This window comes from Stigmatopora argus, chromosome 13, assembly GCF_051989625.1.
Source record: "Stigmatopora argus isolate UIUO_Sarg chromosome 13, RoL_Sarg_1.0, whole genome shotgun sequence".
In the NCBI taxonomy this organism is placed as follows: Eukaryota; Metazoa; Chordata; class Actinopteri; order Syngnathiformes; family Syngnathidae; genus Stigmatopora; species Stigmatopora argus.
The window spans coordinates 4,791,198-4,810,267 of NC_135399.1; the positions used below are offsets into that span (position 1 = coordinate 4,791,198).

Consider the following 19,070-nt stretch of genomic DNA (forward strand, 5'->3'; position numbering starts at 1 on the left):
GACCTTGGAACCGGCTTCCGCAGAGTGTGGTCGAGAAGCCGACGGTCGCTCAGTTCAAGAAAGCTCTGAATGACGTGTTGGCCGTGAACCAGTGACAACACCGTGTTTTGTACACACTCTTTTATCTTTATCTTCTTTACATGGCCCTTAGCCTTTGTGCTTTTCTTTCGCCAATAAATTGAATTGAATTAAACATATGTAAAAATGGCTCCGTGGCTTTGCTGGTTGAAGCATCTATCTTGTAAACAGGCAACCCTAGGTTCAACTCCCATTAGTGCCTCCATTCCACTTCCTGGTAAATTGAGAATCTCAGTCATTCTGAAGGGACTTGAAGTAAAACTGTTCCTCTTCTGGATGGACAGTTTTCTGACAATGCCTAAGGAATAAAATGTGTCTTATATTAAAACGTGTCTTTCGACTTTATTTAGCCAGCCAATCACAGGACACAAGGAGATAGACAACCATCCCCGCTCACACTCATACCTTGGGGCAATTTAGAGTGTTCAACCAACCTACCAAGCATGCTTTTGGGATGTTTATAACAATACTTATATCATTTTCAAACTTGGTGAGTTCGTTCAAATTGAGTTTGCGACCTTCAAATTATGTAAAGAGATGCTTGATTTTTATAGGAAAGGAAATTTTCAGAAAATGAACGAATGAATCACGTCTATCAGTAGGAGTAATTGGTTACTATTAACATTGTTTGTTTTTGACCTTGTAACGACAACGCCGTATGTTTTTTTTTTTGGAAAGACAGACTGAGACACAAAAGACAGACTGAGACCCTCAGGGCCTCACACCAGCGTGCTTTTAGAAATTACGCCTTCCTGATAGCTGACCTCAGTTTATATTATTTTTCAGAAGGCAAAAGTGGCCATTAATGCAAGTTTATACATTTATAACAATACTATTTTCAAACTTGGTGAGTTCATTTGAGTTTGCAACCTTCGAATTATGTAAAGATAGTCTTGATTTTTATAGTAAAAAGGAAGATAGTGTGCAGATTTATGTAATAATGGGCACTGTGGCTTAGCTGGTCAAAGCACCTGTCTTGTAAATGGGAGATCCTGGGTTCAAATCCCAGCAGTGCCTACAATTAATTACCCAGTTTTTTTAGAACACCTTGAAATTTAGATCACAGATGTAAAACTGATTCCAGCAAGGGCCAGGTGGACGCAGGTTTTCCCCCCAACTGAAACAGCACGGACAATTTGACCAATGAGGTTTCTGCTGGAATAAGCAGAACCAGACATTAACTGATTATTGTAAAACAACAGATTGCATGAGAAAAAAAGTGTCTGCGAGCAAATGTAATGGTTCTTCCCACCTTGCATTTCAAATCAAAGTTAAAAAAGTTTTTAAAAAAGGCAATATTCTCACTTAGACCTCGACTTTCTCCCACATTTTTAATCTATTTCAGTATCCGACTACACTGACAATAATGTGTCTGTTAATGCAGATGCCTCACTAGCAGAGGAACTGAACCGTTTCTTTGCCCGCTTTGAGACAGACAAATCGGATTCAGTCTCAACACATCCACCACCCTGCAGCAGTACACTGAAGCTTCAGGAACATGAAGTGATACAGGTACTGTGGACCAGCAAGGCTGCTGGCCCTGACGAAGTACACGGGAAGGTGCTCAAAGCCTGTGCTGACCAGCTGACTGGCGTTTTCACAAAGATTTTCAATTGTTACCTGCAACAATCCATCATCCCATCCTGCCTGAAATCTGCCACCATTATCCCTGTCCCTAAAAAGCCAACCAATGTTCCCTCTAAGCTGCGCGCGTGCGCAATTGCGCAGTACTCTCGTGCTCTCTGCGCACAAGAAAATCTATCCAGCGCACAGACAACACCAACATAACATATTAATTAATATCTAATATTAGACTTAGTCTAATTAATTCGCACAATAATATTAGGTTTTTTTGTTTCTCACTCAGTGAGTGACAGTGTCCAGCCAATGATACGATACGGTTCACTTACGGTACGAAGCCAATCACGGCCTTGACGGGGCGTGCGTCTGGACCCTGCCCATATGTGCCGTGCAGGTTAGCTAGCAGGTTAATAGATACTAATACAAACGCCGTATCACTAATACAAACCCCGTATCATGGCGAAACGAACAGGCAGCGACAAATCCACTTGCCAAGCCACAGTAAAAAAGAAATGCACTTCTTTTAAGATGGAATGGTTGTCGGAGCATGCGACAATAGAAGAAAAAGCGGTGAAATTGGGTGATATTTTTTCTTTTTCAAGTGAGAAAGGTCTACTCTACAAAATATGCAGAGATGCCAAAGTTGCAAGTGAGTTTTCAGATGGAAAAATGTGGATTGAATGGAAGCTGGACTATCTCAGGCGTCACATTCAGCATAAAAGTCATTTAAAAGCTGTCGAAATTTTACGAAGACTCAAGATGGGACAGGGGATTGGTACATTATTGACCGAGGGATATAAGACCGAGGGAAAAGGAACGAGCTGGGTGTGAACTGTATTAACATGTTTACTACCATGCTTCTTGTGTAACAAAAAGAATGTTTCAGTACGAGTTATAAATGCATCCTTGTCATAGCCCTGCATCATTGTCATATAGACTTTGTATGTCACGCAATCTTGTTCTAATAAAACCCATTGATGTAGAAGAAGGAGTCGGAGATTGGCGGGGGGAAACAGTTGGAGATTGACCGGAGTCTTACGCAGAGTAACTCTCTGTCTGTTTCTCTACGTGCTCCCCTTCTGCAGAAACGTCAAAATCTCACTCCTTCTGTCTTGGTGTGCTTACTTGTGTTCGACCTTGTTGAATGTTCAGCGTGGACCTGACAATAGGTGTCAAATTGATTCCAGAAAGGGCCAGGTGGATGCAGGTTTTCTTCCCAACTGAAACATCACGGACAATTTGACCAATGAAGTTTCTGCTGGAATAAGCAGCTGATTATTGTAAGATAACAGATTGGATGAGAAAAAAAGTGTCCGCAAGCCAATGTAATTGTTCTTCCCACCTTGCATTTCAAATCACAAAAAAAGTTAAAAACAAGGCAGAACTAGACTGCCATCAACTGATTATTGTTGAAAGACAAACAGATTGGATGAGAAAAAAAGTGTCTGTGAGCAAATGTTTATGGGAATTTAAATCTGAAGTCATGCTCCCTTTTGTTTTTTGTTTTATACGTTTTCAAATGAGCACATCTTGGATAGTTCAGTGTCTCTGTGGCGTAATTGGTCAGCGCGCTCGGCTGTTAACCGAGAGGTTGGTGGTTCAAGCCCACCCAGGGACGAATGTGTCTCTTTGAAGAATTCCACTGTGTGTTTTGCCTCGCAAATTTCATGTTCTCACTGGCCCTGCATGGGTTTTCTCTTGGTAATCCATTTTCTTCCCACATTCCAAAGACATACAGGAAAGGCTGACTGAGCACTCAAAATTACCCATTGTTATGAGTGTCAGCGTGAATGGTTATCCGTCTCCTAGTGCCCTGCAAGTCAGCTGGGATAGGCTCCGGCACCCCCGCGACCCTAATGATGATAAAGCGGTTCAGAAAATGAGATGATATGAAAATTAGGCATTAATGCAAGTTTATACATTTATAACAATACTATTTTAGGAAGATAGTGTGCACTTTTATGTACCAATGGGCACTGTGGCTTAGCTGGTCAAAGCACCTGTCTTGTAAACAGGAGATCCTGGGTTCAAATCCCAGCAGTGCCCACAATTAATTACCCAGTTTTTTAGAACATTGAAATTTAGATCACAGATGTAAAACTGATTTCAGAAAGGGCCAGGTGGATGCATGTTTTCCTCCCAACTGAAACAGCACGGACAATTTGACCAATGAGGTTTCTGCTGGAATAAGCAGAACCAGACATTAACTGATTATTGTAAAACAACAGATTGCATGAGAAAAAAGTGTCTGCGAGCAAATGTAATGGTTCTTCCCACCTTGCATTTCAAATCAAAGTTAAAAAAAGTTTTAAAAAAAGACAATATTCTCACTTAGACCTCGACTTTCTCCCACATTTTTTAATCTATTTCAGTATCCGACTACACTGACAATAATGTGTCTGTTAATTAATAATCTTTGCCCGCTTTGAGACAGACAAATCGGATTCAGTCTCAACACATCCACCACCCTGCAGCAGTACACTGAAGCTTCAGGAACATGAAGTGAGACAGGTACTGTGGACTGTGAACACCAGCAAGGCTACTGGCCCTGACGGAGTACATGGGAAGGTGCTCAAAGCCTGTGCTGACCAGCTGACTGGGGTTTTCACAAACATTTTCAATTGTTACCCGCAACAATCCATCATCACATCCTGCCAGAAATCTGCCACCATTATCCCTGTCCCTAAAAAGCCAACCGTTGACAGCTTGAATGATTATAGGCCTGTTGCACTTACGCCTGTGATGATGAAGTGCTTTGAAAAGTTGGTCGCCCGCCACATCAGGGAGACACTCCCTCCCTCAGTTGAGCCTCACCAGTTTGCTTATAGAGCAAACAGGTCCACTGAGGACGCCATTGCCTTAGCTCTACACACAGCACTGAGCCACCTGGAGCACCATGGGAACTATGTGAATATGCTTTTCATTGACTATAGCTCAGCCTTCAACACTGTAATACCGGACATTCTGGCTGACAAACTCTCCCACCTTGGACTATCCTCTTCCATCTGCTGCTGGATTAAGAACTTATTAACCAATCGTCCACAAACTCTTAGACTTGGTCCCCACCTCTCTTCCTCAGTTACACTGAGCACTGGCTTCCCTCAAGGCTGTGCACTGAGTCCTCTTCTATACTCCCCGTACACATATGACTGTACACCACCCACCACTCTAACTCCATCATCAAATTGTGGTCGGACTCATCTCAGGGGGGATGAGTCTGTTATGATATTATTATCGATATTAACGATCGAGCGGCATGGAAGTTCCAGAAGACCCGGCGACGTGGTTGTTGAAAAACATGTTTGATTTGAAACAGATTCCCGACGAGAAGTTCTCCCAACTGCTGCAGATGCTGCAAATGCCCGAGAGACCACCTTAAAAAAGTCGATGGCTCTAGTCCAAGAAGCTGGTAAAGCGCCTGAGGATGGAGATGCCCAGAAGAGAGCGCAACGAGCAAAAGATGTCATACAGATGTACTCCTAAAGGCAGGCACGTGCTTGATTTTTTTTGCCCACCACCGGTTTGTAGTAACTAACCATGGAAATTTGACCGTTCCTGCAATATTTTAGAATTTACCTTGCCAAGATGTGACTTTTTATATTTGTATATGTCTTTGTTGGGGTTATTCTGGATATTATAGATGTATGCATTTTAATTACTTTTGTATAAGAGTGTCTTTAATTTGAGACTGGGTCAAACTCGAGGTCATTCTGCTGGCTCCAGCTTGTTGACATAACACCTCACCCTCCAAGGACTGTTTACTGGGAGATAGACCTCGCAACCCAGACACCCAGATGCAAGTTCGCAATGATCTACGAAGGACTCATAAATTGTTTTGACTGGGACGCCGGCCTCAAGGGTGTTATTCGGATACCTTATGCAATTGTTTTGAATCAGATTACATTAAACGTTTTCAGTTATGTGCGACTAAATACAGAGAAGAGGAGACTGCATGTCAGAATGCTCAGGAACGAAGGCGCTGAAGTTGTAATCAGTTATGTTGAACGATGTCTTCTAATTTTAATTAAATATTACTAATAATGATTAAATGGTAGTAATCATTATTCCAACATTTGGTCCTTCGAGCCTGTGGTCAAGATACCGAAGCAGAATCCGGGACGCTTCCGTTCGATATCTGGGAAAAAGACCGTCGCCATGGCGTGTCTAAAAACCCTTTGCGGGCTGGATTACTCGAAGGAGCGCCCTGGATTCTCGACGGTTGACAACTAATCTGGAGAGACATCTGACCGCATCTCTGGTGAGTCCGCGTGAAATGTCTGCATATTGTTGCTGGGTTCCAAGTGCGCGAAGGGCATTCACGCGATGGCCTTTTTTTGAGAAATAAGGCTCGCGTCCTGGGGATGGCGATTTTTTAAAACCCTGTGAATACTAGTCACTAGCAGGTAGACACGAGTGTGGTCTATAAAACGTGGTGGTCGATGTTGTTTTGGTTGTGTGCGTAGTTGTTAAAGCCTAAAGAGAAACAGGAGGAGAGAAAAAAAGTTACTACGAGATTGCACACGAATCCACTCCAAAATGGGTGGCTCAAATAATAAATCGGCTAGAGACGACGATCCAAAGATGCGTCTGCCGTGTAAAGATTGGAAATTTGTTGAAAATCAGACCGCTTTTAGGATTAGACATCTAAACTTATAGATAAAATAAATATGGTTTTGCTACCTTAATATGCATAAGATATTGATACTACGGGATAATGTACGTACTAATGCATAGAAGTAGTATACAGTGGTACCTCGTCATACAAAATGCTCATTTTACGGGGGACATTTCGATCTAATAATTCGCCCCTTATGCGGTCAAAATTTCGTGATGCGACCAAGCCAGGTCTTTTTTGCATATCTTTCGTGTATAACAATATTTACGAGCACGGAACTAATTAATTCAGACGAGTTTCTCATACGACCAGGAAACGCACAACGCGCATGCAAAAAGAGGGCTTTCTGGGTAATGAAGTATACTCCTGCACACATTACCCATAGTCAATGGCAACCTTTCTCAGAATAAAACTTCATTACCCACAATCACTACGTGGGAAGCTCAGCTATGTCATTTCCTGTTATTCTTTCTTAGGAAAGGTCCTGCGATCGTTCCTTAAAGACTATTTCTCGTTGGCAAGTGGTCGTGCGTTATCCTATTGTGAGGACATTTGTGTGCATCATTTTGGGAATATTTTGAAGGCAATACAACAGCAAACAGTCCATCGATAGCGGACGTGAGGGCGGAGGCGTGGCAAACCGCCAACCCGAAAAACAAAGGTAAGAAAAGATTACAACAAAATTAGAATTCAGTTTTGTGTAAAGTTACAGTAAACATATGTTTGAGTGTCTGGATATATTAATCCAAGTTAATTTAAATTTGTTTGTTCCGTTTACGAGTGCGTTGTCATGCGAAGCGACACGGCTTGTTCCACAGATACTAATTATTGTTTTTGATGGCGAGGCGGGGAAAGGCAAAACGTGCTGTTTTGTAAAAAATAGCGGTCATCGGCTGGTTGATAAGAGCGAGGCGATGGGCTGTTTTGTTCTAAAAACAAGGCATGCCTGCTCAAAATGATTTGAATGAGGATTTTGAACATGAGGATGTTGAGCTAAATTTAATGGAAACACGTGCATTTGATTTGGTTAAACCAGAGATCACATTTTTTGTGAATGGAATTCAATTAGAATTTTTGTGTGATGCTGAAACTTGTAAAATGGCAATTAAAATGGTTATTTCCAACTGCTAGACTTACTTTGTTGATAATACCTAAATGTACTGTCAATTTAATTCAACACATGTTGTGTTTGATCATTTTACCTGCTTAAACCTTACAGGGCATGGTCTGAGGCTGGAGACGATAAATGAGACGTGGTGTCCGTGAAAGTCTTGATTTTTATAGGAAAAAGGAAGATAGTGAGCAAATTAATGTAATAATGGGCACTGTGGCTTAGCTGGTCAATGCGCCTGTCTTGTAAACAGAAGATCCTGGGTTCAAATCCCAGCAGTGCCTCTGAATATGATCCCAGATTTTTCAGAACACCTTAAAATTTAGATCATAAGTGTGAAATGTATTAACATGTTTACTGCCATGCTTCTAGTGTAACAAAAAGAATGATTCAGTACAAGTTATAAATGCATCCTTGTCATAGCCCTGCATCATTGTCTTAAAGACTTTGTATGTCACACAATCTTGTTCTAATAAAACCCGTTGATGCGGAAGAAGGAGTCGGAGATTGGCGGGGGGCAACAGTTGGAGATTGACCGGAGTCTTACGCAGAGGAACTGTGTCTGTTTCTCTCCGTGCTCTCCTTCTGGAGAAGCGTCAAAATCTCACTCCATCTGTCTTGGTGTGCTTACTTGTGTTCGACCTTGTTGAATGTTCAGCGTGGACCTGACAATAGGTGTCAAACTGATTCCAGAAAGGGCCAGGTGGATGCCGGTTTTCTTCTCAAATGAAACAGCACGGACAATTTGACCAATGAGGTTTCTGCTGGAATAAGCAGCTGATTATTGTAGGATAACAGATTGGATGAGAAAAAAAGTGTCTGCAAGCCAATGTAATGGTTCTTCCCACCTTGCATTTCAAATCACCAAAAAAGTTAAACACAAAGCAATTTTTTAATCTATTACAGTATCCGACTTTTCACCATAACATTGAACAACTTACAGGAATTTAAATCTGAAGTCATGTTCCTTTCTGTTTCTTGTTTTATTTTATTTTTTAATGAGCACATGCCTGAGCGATCAGTGTTTCTGTGGCGCAATTGGTCAGCGTGCTTGGCTGTTGACCGAGAGGCTGGTGGTTCAATCCCACTCAGGGACGTATGTGTCTATTTGAAGAATACCATTGTGTTTCGCCTTGCAAATTTCATGTTCTCACTGGCCCTGCATGGGTTTTCTCTTGGTAATCCATTTTCCTCCCACATTCCAAAGATAAACAGGAAAGGCTGACTGAACAGTCAAAATTACCGATAGTTATGAGTGTCAGCATTAATGGTTGTCCATCTACTAGTGCCCTGCGATTGGCTGGCCACCAAGTCAGGTTGTCCCCTGCCTCGTGCTTGAAGTTGGCTGGGATAGGCTCCAGCACCCTCGCCACCCTTGTGAGGATAAGTGCTTCAGAAAATGAAGGAATGAATCACATTCATCAGTAGGACAAATTGGTTACTATTAGCATTGTTTGTTTTAGACCTCGTACAACGCCGCATGTTTTTTTTGGAAGACAGACGGAGACACAAAAGACAGACGGAGACTCAAAAGACAAACTGAGACCCTCTGGGTCTCACACCAGCGTGCTTTTAGAATTTACGCCTTGCTGATAGCTGACGTCAGTTTATGCATTTATAGCAATACTTATTTCATTTTCAAACTTGGTGGGTTCGTTCAAATTGTTTGCGACCTTTGAATTATGTAAACAGATGCTTGATTTTTTATAGGAAAATGGAAAAAAGTGTGCAAATATCAGCAATAATGGGCACTCTTGCTTAGCTGGTCAAAGTGCCTGTCTCGTAAACAGGAGACCCTGGGTTCAAATCCCAGCAGTGCCTGTTTACAATTCCTGGTAAATTGAGAAGCATGGTCATTTTTAGGGGGCTCACAGTAGAACTGCTGCTCTTCTGGATGGACAATTGCCTGACAATTTAGGATTGAAGAGTGTCTTATATTAAAATGTGTCTTTTGCCCTTATTTAGCCAGCGGCACAAGGAGATAGACAATCATCCACGCACGCACACATAACTTGGGGCAATTTAGTGTTCAACAAGCCCACCAAGCATGCTTTTGGTATGTGGGAGGAAACCGAAATACCTGGGAAAAAAACTCACACAAGCCTGGTGAGAACATACAAACTCCAGAGTGAGGATCCACCTGGGATCGAACGCCCGACCGCAGAACTGTGAGGCCGACGCGCTAACCACTAGGGCCCCTAGAATTTTATTTGGTACATAAAATGATCGTATGGAATTCACAATACTTACAAAAGACAAGGGCCCAGCATAAAAAAAACTACTTCTGAATCTAATGTATTATAATGTATGGCTAACTACTGGCATGCTAACACAAACACCACTAAGTGGCTTTAATGCAGCAAGCACTTCTAAACACATGGGAGTGTGTCGCGTTTGGGTGTAACTCCAAAAAGGAGGACAAACTAGTGCCGGCATAAAGCAAGACGTATGGCTGTCTTAATTGGATCTCAGTCGTAAACCAAGGCCTCCTTGTAATATCTATGTCATATAAAAAGGACGTGGATGTAAGGAGCATGTATACAAATGAAATAGTTGGAATTTAAAAAAATATTCAATTGACTTATTTTGACGTCAGTTTTAATGTTGTTGTACATCTCAGCGGATATTCCACATCCGGGTATTCTGTCGAGATGGTCATGGCGGAGGGTACTGCAGTTCTCAGGAGGAATCGGCCTGGAACCAAGGCAAAGGTGCGTTCTCGGCTACCGGGAAGGGACGAAAAACACGGGGAATAGAACCCGTACGTGTATTGACTCGAGTCTGCTGGACTGGTGTGGTTTTCAATCGAAATTGACGCTGGCCGATTTCAATTCGGAAGGGCTCGACCTAATGCTAACATTTAGCATTTCCTCCGTCTAGTGCCTGGAGTAACTCAGCGTCACTACACCTGTTTATCTATAAATTTGGACGTATAAACACACTGACGAATATCTTCAAATTAAATTGAGAAAACAGCCGCTATCCAGCTAACATAATCCCCCCGAATGTGTTATCTTTACCGAAAGCAGTCATTGCTTGGTGATCAGCTGGCTTCAAGCTAACTTTTTTAGCAAGGAGTCATGATTGAAACGTCAACACATTGTTGCTGTACCGGTTCGCATACTCCTTCGCATGTATTTGTGTTATGTAGTGAATATATTTCGCCTTGGTGTTATTTTAGTAGCATTCGTCTTTCACGCGTCATTCCCCCTTGTTTAGGATTTCTACAACTGGCCGGATGAGTCATTTGAGGAGATGGACAGCACCCTCGCTGTCCAACAGGTGTGTGAACAAGCTATATAATTGTCTACACTCCGGTGAGTGTCATTAACGCATTATTGCACTCTTCACTCAAGGCGTTAATTATGCATTCATTTTCTGGACTGCTCGCGTGGGGTGCTGGAGCCTATCCCAGCTAACGACGGACATCAAGCGAGGGACACCCTCAATTTGTGGCCTGCCAATCGCAGGGCACAAGGAGATGGACAACCATTCACACTCATACCAAGGGGCAATTTAGAGTGTTCAACCAGTCTAGCCTGAATGTTTTTGGGATGTGGGAGGAAACCAGAGTACCTGGAGAAAACCCACACAAGTCCAGGGATAACACACAAACAACACACAGTGACGACCGACCTGGGATCGAACCCTAGACTGCAGAACTGTGAGGCTGACGCGCTAACCACTTGGAACGCCACGCTTAAATTATTGTTCTGTACCGTATTTTCTCATATAAACCACCCGGTGTATAAACCCGTGACCGGACGTTTGGTCGCCGGACGTTTGGTCGCCGGACGTTTGGTCGCCGGACGTTTGGTCGCCGGACTTTTGGTCGTCGGACTTTTGGTCGCCGGACTTTTGGTCGCCGGACGTTTGGTCGCCGGACGTTTGGTCGCCGGACGTTTGGTCGCCCGGACCCAAACAACCGGCGACCAAACGTCCGGCGACCAAACGTCCGGCGACAAAACAAGGTAAAACAACACGGTCTACGCATCAATGAAAGCCAACAATGGCCCTGAGCAGTTTCACTGAGCAGACGTGTGAGTGTATAAGAGTTTGTATGTACATGGGTTGTCCCCTTAGGAAGGGATGTCAGTCAGGGTCTTAACAAGTTCTCCAACAAAACACAATAAAAGTACGGGAAATTTGGAGCTTTAGCCTAATAATTAATAGAGCATTAAGTATGACTAAATAATAATTTGCAGTATGTATTTAGGTAATTTGAGCAACAATTTTAAATGGTAATTATCAATAACCTTCCGGGCGACCAAACGTCCGCCGACCAAAAGTCCGGCGACCAAACGTCCGGCGACCAAACGTCCGGCGACCAAAAGTCCGGCGACCAAACGGCCGAGTGCCGTATAAACCGCACCCTTAAAATTGCCTTAAGATTTTATAATTTCTCGCGTATAAGCCGCCCCCTGATTCACAATTTTCACCTCCATATTTATGGTTTATTATGGAGTACAAATGTGTAACTTTGAAGGGAAAATCTTTAAAAAAAATCATCGCACGTGGTATTTCTGAGATACTTTATGAATCAAAAGCACATTTTTAGGGTCAATATCATAAGGAAGTTAATAATTCATCCAGTAATTGTTGTTTTCTTACTGCCTAACAGAAAATAACCAACCAATAGTAAATGTAAATTTGCCAACATCTACTTGTTAAAAAGACTATAGTCTTGTGCTCATATAAGCCGTACCCTTGATTCAGTCAGTTTTTTGTTACAAATACGGCTTATATGTGAGAAAATACAATAAATGCTTATTCTTAAGCCACATACACATTTGCTGCCATCGAATGCAATCTATTTGAATTGGATGCCCATCGCCGTCGATGTATTAGTGATTCAGTGGGTGTTTGTGTTACAGTACATTCAGCAGAACATCCGCTCAGATTGCTCTAACATTGACAAAATTCTGGAACCCCCCGAGGGCCAAGATGAGGGGGTGTGGAAATACGAACACCTCAGGTACGAATGTTTTGATGACTTTTTCACGTGGCACAAATGTTTCCTATAATTATGGTTAACACTGCACATTTACTGTGGTGTTTCTGCAGGCAGTTCTGCTTGGAGCTCAACGGATTAGCGGTCAAGCTGCAGGTACGAGATACACATACTGTCGTTGAAGGGAAAGACATATATTATAAATTACCTTAAATTGAAAGATGGTTACAGATGTCACTTATGACTAAGCCTGTTGCGATATTTAATAAATCCATTTATCGCACGGTTAATAAAAATGGTGGTGGTAATTTTCACCACTGTGATTTATCTCCACACACATGCGTGTTTAACCTTCGCCCATTGATTGCATATGACAATACGGTTTTGTTCACATGTTTATAGTTCATTCATCAACATCAACATAAGTAAACATACAAAAAAGTACATTACACATTATACAGCATTAGCATTGTTACATTGAAGCTAATCTTTGCCTGGATTATCATACAAGAAGTTTAAATTTAGTGTAACAAGATAAAAAAAATTTAAGCGTGTGCGTATAGTAATCTAAATTCATTTAAGTTAAATTTAAAGTTTATGATACGAGCGCGTTGCCAAGTCTCTCTCCTGTCCTTTCTTTCTCGTCCACATTAAGATGCTACTGTCTGTCTGTACTGAATGTCACATTTTAGCATTGAAGATCATAACGTCTAGATAGGTATTTGTTACTTTGTGAGTAAGTAGTGAATTAGAACAAATAAAAAGATGTTTCTTCATTGCACTATCCTGTTTTTGGTGTGTTTTTCAGAGGGTGGGAATGGATTAATTTGTATTTATTAGTTCATTCCTATGGGAAAAAGTAGTCATTGCTGTGATCACTGTATAAAGTTAGTTATTAGCAGGCTCACAAAAACGGCTGTCAATTTTCTTTGAGCAATTTTAAAGGGTTTAGTTGCTAGTTGTGTGAGGACCGTGGAACGAATGGGAGAATTTACATATAAAGTACACCTCTACTTACGAAATTTTCAAGTTACGAAAAAAGTTCTGGAACCAATTCATTTCGTAAGTAGGGGTATGACTGTACAGACGCTCCCCTACTTACGAACATTCGAGTTACGAACAACGGTACATACGAACATGTCTGCAAATTGCGTTTATGTCGAAAAATGTTCGTAAGTTCAATTTTGTATTGCGCGCCTTTTTCCGAGTAGTGTTTCTTTCCGCCGCTAATACCGACGCCTGGCGCTGTTAGAGCTCAGCTCACCCAGCATCTACCTTCCTCTGCCCAGTTCATTGCAGTGCGGAAGTGCGTGAACGTATCTCCAGTGCGCAAAGAACCTTTTTCATTTTTATCATTAAATATCTCGTGCATCCATTATTCAATATTGTTGGTGAAAAGCGAAAGGCTTCTATTGAGGGAGGTGCAAGGAAAAGGCAAGCCATTTCATTTGAAATGAGTGGCAATAATAACGAAGCTTGATGCGCGTGAGAAAGCGGTGAGCGTTGCACGTGAATACAACTTGAATCGTTCGACCGTCAGTACCATTTATAAACAGAAAGATCGAGCAGCAGGACCCAAATATTGAACGTTCCACAAAGTTTGCAAATCAATTGAATGATGCCATACAGTGCTACCGCATCATTTATGATGAAAAAAAAGAAAACTGCAATCGTCATTAGATAGCTTCTTTCGCCCAGTTTCTAGTAAATCTCTCTCTCTCTCTCTCTAATGTATGTACAGACACTCCTCAACTTACGAACGCAATTGGTTCCGAGCGATTGTTCATAAGTTGAATTTGTTTGTAAGTTGATTTAGTGCTATATTTTGTATTATAATTTATGTTTAAGGCCTATATAAGTATATTGAAGGTTTATATAAGTGCATTTGTATGTTTAAGGCTTGTATAAGTAACACGCATTGGTTTGTACTGAAAAAAAAACATTTAATAAAATGGAGAGAATATGTATAGTACTGTAGAGAGAGAGATAGATTTATGTATTAGAAACTGGCCAAAAGAAGCGACCTAATGACGATTGCACAGTTTTCTTCTTTTTTTTCATCATAAATGATGCAGTAGCACTGTATGGCATCATTCAATTGATTTGCAAACTTTGTGCAACGTTCAATATTTGGGTCCTGCTGCTCGATCTTTCTGTTTATAAATGGTACTGAATGTGCAACGCTCACCACTCACGCGCATCAAGCTTCGTTATTATTGCCACTCGTTTCAAATGAAATGGCTTGCCTCTTCCTTGCAACTCCCTCAATAGAAGCCTTTAGCTTTTTACCAACCATATTCAATATTGGATGCATGAGATATTTAATGATACAAATGAAAAAGGTTCTTTGCACACTGGAGATACATTAACGCACTTCCGCATTGCAACGAAGAAGGTAGATGCTGGGTGAGCTGAGCTCTCACAGCGCCAGGCGTCGGTATTAGCGGCGGAAAGAAGTACTACTCGGAAAAAGACGCGAAATACAAAATTGGACTTGCGAACATTTTTGGACTTAAACGCAATTCGCAGACATGTTCGTATGTACCGTTGTTCGTAAGTTGAATGTTCGTAAGTAGGGGAGCGTCTGTATACAGTACTGTATGTATTCTCTCCATGTTATTAAATGTTTTTTTCAGTACAAACCAATGCGTGTTACTTATACAAGCCTTAAACATACAAATGCACTTATATAAACCTTCAATATACTTATATAGGCCTTAAACATAAATTATAATACAAAATATAGCACTGAGCAACTTACGAACAAATTCAACTTATGAACAATCGCTCGGAACCTAACTCGTTCGTAAGTAGGGGAGCGTCTGTAATGTGTTCTTGTTCTTCCTTGCAGAGTGAATGTCATCCAGACACCTGCACTCAGATGACAGCCACCGAGCAGTGGATCTTTTTATGCGCCGCCCACAAGAACCCCAAAGAGGCGAGTCCTCACCTGCGCCCCTCGCAGGCACTTTGTTCTTATATTTGTGTGTTTAAACACGTGCAGTGCCCCGCCATCGACTACACAAGGCACACGCTGGACGGAGCTGCCTGTCTTCTCAATAGCAACAAATACTTCCCCAGCAGGTGGCTTTTTTCATACATATTTTCTATTTGATTAAAAAAAAAGTATTTATTTACAGAGCTTAATCCATCTGTTTTGCAGGGTGAGCATCAAGGAGTCGTCCGTGGCGAAGTTGGGCTCGGTGTGTCGACGCATCTATAGGATATTCTCTCATGCATACTTTCATCACCGCCAGATATTTGACAAATATGAGGTGGGAATCTTTGCAAAATGACAGAAAAAGAGACCCAAATCATCTCTGAAACCCTTTTAGGGGGAGTGATTATTTGGGGTACTTAGAAAAAATAAAAGTAACCAATTTTGGGTCATGTAGGCTATACAGTGGTACCTCGACATACGATCTTAATCTGTTCCAGGACTGCGATCGTATGTCGAGCTTTTCGTAACTCGAGCGGACGTTTCCCATTGAAATGAACTAAAAACAAATTAATTTGTTCCAACCCTCTGAAAAAACACCAAAAACAGGATATTGGATTGGAAAAAAAAAGTTTTATTTCTTCTAATTCACCATCTATTAACAAAGTAACACATAACTAGTGGTTTAATAGTAATAAAATGTGTTTAATAGAAGTAAAATTAGACACATTTCGAAGGGGGAAGAGAGAGAGAGACGGACAGAGAGAGGGGTGGGGGTGTTAATTTGTTCCAACCCTCTGAAAAAACACCAAAAACAAGATATTGGAATGGAAAAAATGTTTTATTTCTTCTAATTTGCCATCTATTAACAAAGTAACACATAACTAGTGGTTTAATAGTAATAAAATGTGTTTAAAATAACTAAAATTGGGCGGTGTTGTGTGCACGAGTATACTTCATTACCCAGAAAGCCCTCTTTTTGCCTGCGCATGTGCGTTGTGCGTTTCCTGGTTGAAACTCGTCTGAATAAATCGTTCAGTGCTCGTAGATATCTGTTTAGACGAAAGAGATGTGGCAAAAAAAGACAGTGCGCTACAATGATAAACAGCCTCTCGTGTCATGGCCACCTGGTTTGGTCGTATTTCGAAATTTTGATTGTATCTCGGGCGAATTATTCGATCGAAATTTTCGTCGTACCACTGTAATATTTACATTTGGTATGCTGTAATCCCTTAAATATCATGGCTTCAATTTTCGCGGCTTCAAGATATCTCAGATTTTTTTGTGGGGGAATTATTTTTTAAATTTTTGGGGGATTTTTATTTTATTTTTAAAGTTGATAAAAATATGAAAAACCATGCTGAAACTCGCAAGCGAAAGCCACTCCCGTCTTCCGCTTGCTACTTGGACTCAGCACTGAAGAATTATTTATTTATTTATTCTTTTTAAAGTTCATAAATATGTGAAAATCCACGCTGAAACTCGTAGTCTGTCTTCCGCTTGCTACTAGGACTCGGCGCTGAAGAAAAAAAAAGTACTTATAATAGGGGTGATCCTACTTTGCGTTTTTTTGTTTATCGTGGCTATGTCTGGTCTACATTACCCACGATATTCGAGGGATTACTGTAATACAAGTGTGCCAACATGGCCCCAAAATGTGATGTCTACATATGTGGATTGCGGGTATCAATTTTATTTATACTTAATTTGTGTATTATTTTCATGTATGAATATAATTATTAATACAATTCCTATAATTAAAAACAGAAATTCCCTGTTGTTATGGGCCCTCAATAAAAAGAATTAACCCACAGAAATCTGACATCAGATTTTGGGTCATGTGGGACCACAATATTGACATTTGGTATAGTACAAGTGTGCTAACATGGCCCCCAATGTGATGTCTACATCTGGAGATGCCAGGTCTTAATTTGATTCTTATTATTTTTTCACTCATTTTCCATATCCTTGAAAGGGTTGCAGGGGTTGCTGGAGCCTAACCCAGCTGTCTTCGGGCAAAAGGCAGACTACACCCTAGATTGGTCGCCAGTCAGTCGTAGGGCACACAGTGAGACAGACAACCACTCGTAATCACACTGCTATCGAGTGGGAATTGAACCCAGACTGCCCGCACCAAAGTCAGGCGGGAGAACCACCACACCATCGGGTGGCTCAATTTGATTTATTAATAAATGTGTGTAGTTTTTCATGAATGTATGCAATTATTAATTAATACAAATCCAAATGAATAAAAACAGAAATACACCCGGATCAAGCGGAGGATGGGGGAGTGGCTTCCGCTGGGCAGTTTCAGCGTTTTCACATTTATGAATTTACAAAAAAAATGTAATTAACAAAAATAAAAAATCCTCCAGAAAAAAACACAATGTAGTGAAGCTGCGGTATGCGAGGGATTACTGTAGTGCAATCTATCATTTAATCTTCATTATATTTTGATTTGAATCCTGTAATAGTTTCATTTTATTCTCGTAATATTAAGATTTTTCCCCCAGAACATTACAATGTATGACTTGTGGTTTCCCACGATACACCTGACCATCTCTAAGTAGTTGGGAAACACTGATCTAGAGCAAATTTTAAATCTCAATCCACAATTTACTGTTGTGTATTTCCCGACTGCTGGAATCGCATGTCATGACCGTTTTTTCCCCTTTTCTTCTCGCCCAGAACGAAACGTTCCTGTGTCACCGCTTCACACGCTTTGTGATGAAATACAACCTGATGTCTAAGGACAACCTGATCGTGCCCATCCTGGAGGAGGAGGTGCAGAACACCTCGCCGGCCGGTGAGAGCGAGGCCTGAGGATGGTGCGCCCACACCCACACTTCTACCACACACTACTGTACAGCCTACTAAGACCTCCTGCTTGGCACCTTGTTCCTCCTCCATTATCAAAGAAAGCCTGTGGGAAATTGAGTCAAAAAATAAAGCACCATACTTCTCTAGGGAACATTTTATCAATTGAGCAGCTGGAATTGCAAAAAAACTAAAACAAAAGAAAAACAACAACAAAAAGTATCCGTTATCTCTCCCTGTATTGTTGACAAAGGCACACATTATAAGAGCCACCCCCTTTTGTAAATAATAGCCGGTTTTAGCTTGTTTTTTTAACGGTGATTCAGTCTTCTACCTTTCTCCCTACTTTCGCTCTTGGCTTTTCTGTCGCCTGTCATTTTGTGCAGAGTAGAGCAGCTATAGTTTCACTTGGTGACTGTAAAAAATATCCCCAAACGTAGGCACAAGCCGTGCATTAGCGAATGACGGAAAACTCCCAGGTATCCAATTGTGCTCCCGATATACTCTGTTCATAACATAGCTGATTATTTCGCTTAAACAGGTGAAATATTGGCCATGTTTACAACCTGCCTTTTTTTTCTTCCATCACCTGAATTAAGTTATTTTGCTTCAAATATCTAATCTGCTTTTTTTTTAAAATGAACTAAAAAGAACTTTGTTACTGTTTGTGACATTTTCACGTCTGTTAATAAAAGACTTATTATTCTGGAACCTGTGTGACTGTTAAAGGGGGAGGGGTGGGGGTTTCACTGCTATTAATTAAACACTCAAACTCAACTGGATGCAATGTTCCCTCTAAGCTGCGCACGTGCGCAATTGCGCACTATGCTCGTCTTCTCTGCGCACAGCAAATCATATGGAGCGCACAATTTTTTTTATTTTTTAGCTGTGAGGCCGACGCGCGAACCACTCAGATAGATATTAATCATTACATTTTATTATTACTAAATCATTTATGTGTAGTAGACATGCACCTGCG

General features: G+C 41.2%; 1 protein-coding gene and 6 non-coding genes across 7 annotated transcripts; all 7 read left to right on the forward strand.

The window, feature by feature from the left end:
- Positions 1 to 1,021: 1,021 nt before the first annotated feature.
- Positions 1,022 to 1,095, forward strand: trnat-ugu (transfer RNA threonine (anticodon UGU)). Its single transcript has one exon. It is a non-coding gene; the product is annotated as a tRNA-Thr (tRNA).
- Positions 1,096 to 3,203: 2,108 nt separating this feature from the next.
- On the forward strand, positions 3,204 to 3,277 carry trnan-guu (transfer RNA asparagine (anticodon GUU)). The gene has a single exon. It is a non-coding gene; the product is annotated as a tRNA-Asn (tRNA).
- Positions 3,278 to 3,631: 354 nt separating this feature from the next.
- On the forward strand, positions 3,632 to 3,705 carry trnat-ugu (transfer RNA threonine (anticodon UGU)). The gene has a single exon. It is a non-coding gene; the product is annotated as a tRNA-Thr (tRNA).
- Positions 3,706 to 7,595: 3,890 nt separating this feature from the next.
- On the forward strand, positions 7,596 to 7,669 carry trnat-ugu (transfer RNA threonine (anticodon UGU)). The gene has a single exon. It is a non-coding gene; the product is annotated as a tRNA-Thr (tRNA).
- A 739-nt stretch (positions 7,670 to 8,408) lies between these two features.
- Positions 8,409 to 8,482, forward strand: trnan-guu (transfer RNA asparagine (anticodon GUU)). Its single transcript has one exon. It is a non-coding gene; the product is annotated as a tRNA-Asn (tRNA).
- Positions 8,483 to 9,132: 650 nt separating this feature from the next.
- trnat-cgu (transfer RNA threonine (anticodon CGU)) lies at positions 9,133 to 9,206 on the forward strand. Its single transcript has one exon. It is a non-coding gene; the product is annotated as a tRNA-Thr (tRNA).
- A 708-nt stretch (positions 9,207 to 9,914) lies between these two features.
- mob4 (MOB family member 4, phocein) lies at positions 9,915 to 18,802 on the forward strand. The gene is made up of 8 exons (XM_077616726.1): positions 9,915 to 10,096; positions 10,605 to 10,667; positions 12,260 to 12,360; positions 12,450 to 12,492; positions 15,188 to 15,274; positions 15,341 to 15,420; positions 15,500 to 15,611; positions 17,963 to 18,802. The coding sequence occupies exons 1-8, from the start codon at positions 10,037 to 10,039 to the stop codon at positions 18,095 to 18,097; spliced, it is 681 nt and encodes a 226-aa protein (XP_077472852.1). The 5' UTR covers positions 9,915 to 10,036; the 3' UTR covers positions 18,098 to 18,802.
- The last annotated feature ends 268 nt before the right edge of the window (positions 18,803 to 19,070 follow it).

Excerpts from the sequence above, each read along its gene's own strand:
- mob4 (XM_077616726.1), top strand. The coding sequence starts at position 10,037 with ATGGTCATGGCGGAGGGTACTGCAGTTCTCAGGAGGAATCGGCCTGGA. Across the intron at positions 10,668-12,259 it reads GCACCCTCGCTGTCCAACAG|TACATTCAGCAGAACATCCG; the intron begins GTGTGTGAACAA and ends TTTGTGTTACAG. Across the intron at positions 15,421-15,499 it reads AACAAATACTTCCCCAGCAG|GGTGAGCATCAAGGAGTCGT; the intron begins GTGGCTTTTTTC and ends TCTGTTTTGCAG.